Source organism: Oncorhynchus kisutch, linkage group LG10 (genome assembly GCF_002021735.2).
Source record: "Oncorhynchus kisutch isolate 150728-3 linkage group LG10, Okis_V2, whole genome shotgun sequence".
NCBI classification, from domain to species: Eukaryota; Metazoa; Chordata; class Actinopteri; order Salmoniformes; family Salmonidae; genus Oncorhynchus; species Oncorhynchus kisutch.
In genome coordinates this window covers 57,893,877-57,899,169 of record NC_034183.2, presented here as the reverse complement: position 1 = coordinate 57,899,169, position 5,293 = coordinate 57,893,877, and the positions used below count along the sequence as shown (strand labels likewise).

The 5,293-nt window shown below is 46.8% G+C and overlaps 1 protein-coding gene across 1 annotated transcript in view; it reads right to left on the bottom strand.

Annotated features, from left to right (window-relative positions):
• Nucleotides 1-1,744: 1,744 nt before the first annotated feature.
• LOC109897329 (retinol dehydrogenase 8-like) overlaps nucleotides 1,745-5,293 on the bottom strand; it is a 9,979-nt gene continuing 6,430 nt past the window's right edge. Inside the window, exons 3-6 of the mRNA XM_031834217.1 lie at nucleotides 3,650-3,829; nucleotides 3,415-3,508; nucleotides 3,062-3,245; nucleotides 1,745-2,792 (exon numbers count right to left, since the gene is read on the bottom strand). Coding sequence (XP_031690077.1) covers nucleotides 2,565-2,792; nucleotides 3,062-3,245; nucleotides 3,415-3,508; nucleotides 3,650-3,829 — 686 coding nt within the window. The 3' untranslated portion in view covers nucleotides 1,745-2,564. The remainder of the gene's footprint in view (nucleotides 2,793-3,061; nucleotides 3,246-3,414; nucleotides 3,509-3,649; nucleotides 3,830-5,293) is intronic.

The window sequence follows — 5,293 nt, the reverse complement described above, 5'->3', positions numbered from 1 at the left end:
ACACTTTAGGAATGTGTCTGACGATGAGAATGCCAAAGAAAATGTTTTAGATACTCCCTGTGTGTGTGTGTGTGTGTGTGTGTGTGTGTGTGTGTGTGTGTGTGTGTGTGTGTGTGTGTGTGTGTGTGTGTGTGTGTGTGTGTGTGTTTGTATGCATGTGTGAAGGTTATATAAGTCTACACATTTGGAGTGTGCATGTGGAGGCTGTGTGTTTGTGCATCAGTGTGAGTTGTGTGTATTTAGGGGCTTAGTAATTGCGACAGGGTCAAGACCAAGCCACATCATGTTGCCCCTGATTATATCGCAATTATGTTCTTGATTCTGAAACAAAAGTGCCCAACAATGGTTTGATAAGAATAATACCTTTTGTTTAATGAGACTTGCTGTAACTCCTGGGTTCATTCAATTAGTTAACAGGTCTTCTATTCAGCCTGGGGCACCCCATCCCTAATTTTCCCAAATCAGACTCACCCCCGCCCCTCACTGCCCCCAACCCCACCCCCACCCTGCAGCGTCCCCACATCGGGGCCTCGGCTACATTCAGAACAGAGGCTCCACCCCCCCCCCCCCCGGACTGACCCCCCCCACCCATTTGATTGTGACTGACAGCGTCTTTGTTTCATTGTTCGTAGCTGTCGCCTCTGATGAAGACACACACACACACACACACACACAGAGACCTATGTAGCTCCCCTCACTGCGCAGTGCACAGAAAGACCTGGCTGCTACCGCTGTTGAAATACGTAGCGTACTGCTGATTAGGTCTACACATCCAGGATCCTCTGGGTACCACCTCTACAGACAGGGACTCTACAGGCAGACCTGGGCTTCCTCTCTGTAGGTCTCTCTGTCTCTCTCTCTTTCCCTTTCTCTCACTCTCTTGGTTTCTGTGTCTCTCTCTCTGTCTCGCTCTCTCAGTGGACTGGGGGTCCAGGGCTGAGGGTCCGAGGCTGAGGGTGTGAGGGAGACAGCTGGTGAGGGAGGCTCTGGGGTGCAGTGGGGCCGTTTGTGAGGAGGAGGTTGTCATTAACAGGGCTCACCCCTCCTCAGGGATGGGAACCAGGTCATATTCTCTCACATGGCACAAAGCAGGGTGTGTGTGAGGGGGGGGGGGGTTAGGGTCAACAGATCACCGGCTTGGTCCACACACACACACACACTGCACACAAGCAGATGCAAAAGAACGCAGGCGCACACACACACACGGACACTTAACAGCAGGACTAGGCCTATTGGCTATGAGTGTAAGGAGACAGATCTCAGATTAGTTCACATTTCCATGGTCATTTGCAAACAAACTTTCTCTCACACACTATCATTCACTGGCTCTCCAGCTGAACCACACACAGAACAACTTTCAACACCAGTGGTTGGAAACATCCACTCAGACCCTAGAAAAACATTATCCAGTCCCGACCCACAGAGACAGTAACTTCAATGAACAATAACCTTAATCAAGACTTACAACCCACATATGGCTACCATGATCTCCATCCCTAGACAACAGTATGATACTCTCAACAGGTCTCCTGCTCATTGAGCTGTGTGTGCTGTGGCGTCTGTATTGGAATCGCCACCCCAAGCTGACGGTACAGCTAGAGAGAACACACAGTGATCTAGTGCCCCCAACTGGTTCACATAGAGTCCTGCAGGCCCAATGGAATCCATGCTCTCTGGAAACCCCTCCAAAGACATTGAGCTAAACGCCTCATCATTACAGCGCCGTTAAGAAAAAGGCTGTCTCTTTCAGAGTAAACCAAGAAGTTTATTTCTCATTTCAAAAATAAGATATTAACAATCTATCCATTCATAAACATTTAAAAACCACACATTCAGCTTATAAAAAGATGCAGAAATAATATGATTAAACAGCAAAACAATACAATTATGAAGACATACATCAAATCAAATGTACAATGAGGGAATCTAGTAGATTCTTCGTAACTCAGAGCTAAATACTGCATTGTACTAAGAGTTTAGCAAGGCCTGAGTCTTAAGTTCATTGGGTGCTACGTTACGCTTTCACTGTGATTGTAATGCTGTTGTTCGTTTGTTATTCTTTGTAACTGGTGAAGTTATGTGTGCTTTGTTTTTCCGTCCACAGATAGACAGACAGATAGACAGATGGACAGACAGTGTCATTGCCCAGCAGCACCTCAAAAGACCGGGACGGAGGAGATGCCTGGCTGTGTTTGTGGGTAAGTTGTTTGTGTGTGATCATGTGTATGTATGAAGAGGGCCAGGAGTTTTTCCCGATCACATGATCTGACCAGAAAAAACTCTTAGCCCCATGTATGAGGTCACACTGTACTGTCTGTGTTTGTGCAATTGTGCGTGTTGCCTGGCCGAAGCTTATCCTGGTTCTCTCACAGCCTCTCTCCCCGAGAACTTCATGCCCCCTCCTTCCCCCAGGTGGTCCAGGTTTGGGTGTCAATAATTCAGCTACACCACTGTATATTTCTCATAGGGTGCATCCAAAATGGCACACTATTCCTATATAATACACTACTTTTCACCCTGGTAGTGCACAATATAGGGAATAGGGTTCCATTTCAGACCCAGTCTCAGTTTGGTGAGATGGTGCGTCGGCGCAGGCAGCTGCAGGTCAGGCACTTCAGGATGCTCATGGTGATGTGCATGAGGGGGCCGAAGTTGAACAGCAGGTTGTAGAAGGTATTGACCGACAGGCCGCCTGTCTCGTCGGCGTACTTCATGGCCACGATGGGCGTGTACAGGCTGTTGGTCAGGTTCCTGAAGCGAGGGTTCCTTGACTCAATCACCTTCTTAGTACACTACATGGGAGAGGGAGAGAGAGAGAGAGAGAGAGAGAGAGAGAGAGAGAGAGAGAGAGAGAGAGAGAGAGAGAGAGAGGACATCATTGAGTGTTTATAGCACACCTTGAGTTTTGAGTTTCTTTCTAATACTTTGTGTTTTTTGGTCTGGAGTGCCAGATGGGATTGGATTTGCACTTTTGGGACTATTCCATTGGTTCCATTACACTAGGCAAACTGAAATCCCATGAACCAAAGGGTGACACAGGGAGGGGAGAGTGTTCACTAACCTTGGCGATGTCCTCTGGGGTCTGGCCCATGGCCTCAAAGATATCCTTGGAGGAGGGCAGGTAAACATCTTTAAAGTAGCGCACTGTGTCTGCATCAGCTCCTGGGTACTCCATCTTGGCCACGTCCTCCATCATCTTCGTCTCAAACTCAGTGTGCACCGGCCCTGGCTCAATCATGGATAAACTGACCGGAGAGAATAGAATAAATCTTTATTAATCTATTACACAGTAACGATAATTCTTACATTTTGCTGGCACGGTAACCAGGTAATTGAACGCCCACTGTGAGCGATACCAAGAGATGTAATGACAGAAACACAATAGGAGTACAAGACAGACTTAGAGGAACTCACTGGACGTTGAACTTGAGCAGTTGGACACCCATACTCTCACAGAAGCCCTCCATGGCGAACTTGGAGGCAGTGTAGATATCGTTGAACACCACACCTACAGGCAGAGCAGACTCAGGGTCAGGAGGAATGGTAGTCAGAGAGCAGGACCAGAATCTACAGCTTTTACAGTTCGCCTGCTGGTCCAGATCTGTATGTGCGCTAGCCAACGCCTCAATCATTGTCATGCCAGTCTTACCCTGTAGACCCATAACACTGCTCATGACCACGATGTGTCCCGCCCGCCTCTTCTTCATGTCAGGCATGACCTCTTTAATCATCCTCACCACGCCAAAGAAGTTGGTCTCAAACACCCTCTTCATGTCCTCCATACAGATGCTTTCCACGGGTCCCAACAAGCCCACACCTGCATTGTTGACTGAGGGGAGACTCACAGATAGAGACAAGGGTTATAGACCTGTAGTTACACTACCGATGCTATACAGATACTACACTGTAGCCTTCTGTACAGACACCTATCGTTAAGGTTAGAGCTGAGACGGGGGCTGGGATTAAAAATACAAATAAATGAAATACAAATATAGCACAAAACACACATCACGACAAGAGAGACAACACAACACTACATACAGAGAGACCTAAGACAACAACATAGCATTGCAGCAAACACATGACAACACAGCATGATAGCAACACAGCATGACAACAACATGGTAGCAACACAACATGGCAGCAGCACAACATGGTAGCAGCACAAAACAGGGTGCAAACATTATTGGGCACAGACAACAGCACCCCATTGGCAAGAAGGTAGAGACAACAATACATCACGCAAAGCAGCCACAACTGTCAGTGAGAGTGTCCATGATTGAGTCTTTGAATGAAGAGACTGAGATAAAACTGTCCAGTTTGAGTATTTGTTGCAGCTCGTTCCAGTCGCTAGCTGCAGCGAACTGAAAAGAGGAGCGACCCAGGGATGCGTGTGCTTTGGGGACCTTTAACAGAATGTGACTGGAAGAACAGGTGTATGTGGAGGATGAGGGCTGCAGTAGATATCTCAGATAGGGGGGAGTGAGGCCTAAGAGGGTTTTATAAATAAATATCAACCAGTGGGTCTTGCAACAGGTATACAAAGATGACCAGTTAACAGAGGAGTATAGAGTGCAGTGATGTGTCCTATAAGGAACATTGGTGGCAAATCTGATCTGGAGCACCCTTACCTGCCGATCTATACATTACGTCTCCGTAATCTAGCATAGGTAGGATGGTCATCTGAATCAGGGTTAGTTTGGCAGCTGGGGTGAAAGAGATTATGATAGAGGAAACCAAGTCTAAATGTAACTTTAGGCTGCAGCTTTGATATGTGCTGAGAGAAGGACAGTGCACCATCTAACCATACTCCCAAGTACATGTATGAGGTGACTACCTCAAGCTCTAAACCCTCAGAGGTAGTAATAACACCTGCGGGGAGAGGTGCATTCTTCTTACCAAACCACATGACCTTTGTTTTGGAGGTGTTCAGAACAAGGTTAAGGGACACTAAGAAAGCTTTGTTTTGGAGCATTTAACACAAAATCCAGGGAGGGGACAGCTGAGTATAAGACTGTATCATCTGCATATAAATGGATGAGAGAGCTTCCTACTGCCTGAGCTATGTTGTTGATGTAAATTGAGAAGAGCTTGGGGCCTAGGATTGAGCCTGAGGGTACTCCCTTGGTATCAGGCAGTGGCTGAGACAGCAGATGTTCTGACTTTATACACTGCAGGTCAAAGACCAGTCAGAGACATCAATATTCTTGTGAGCCGGCCTACAAGAATGGAATGGTATATTGTATCAAAATTAAATAAGTAAAGGTTAAATTTAATAAAATAAAAATAAGCT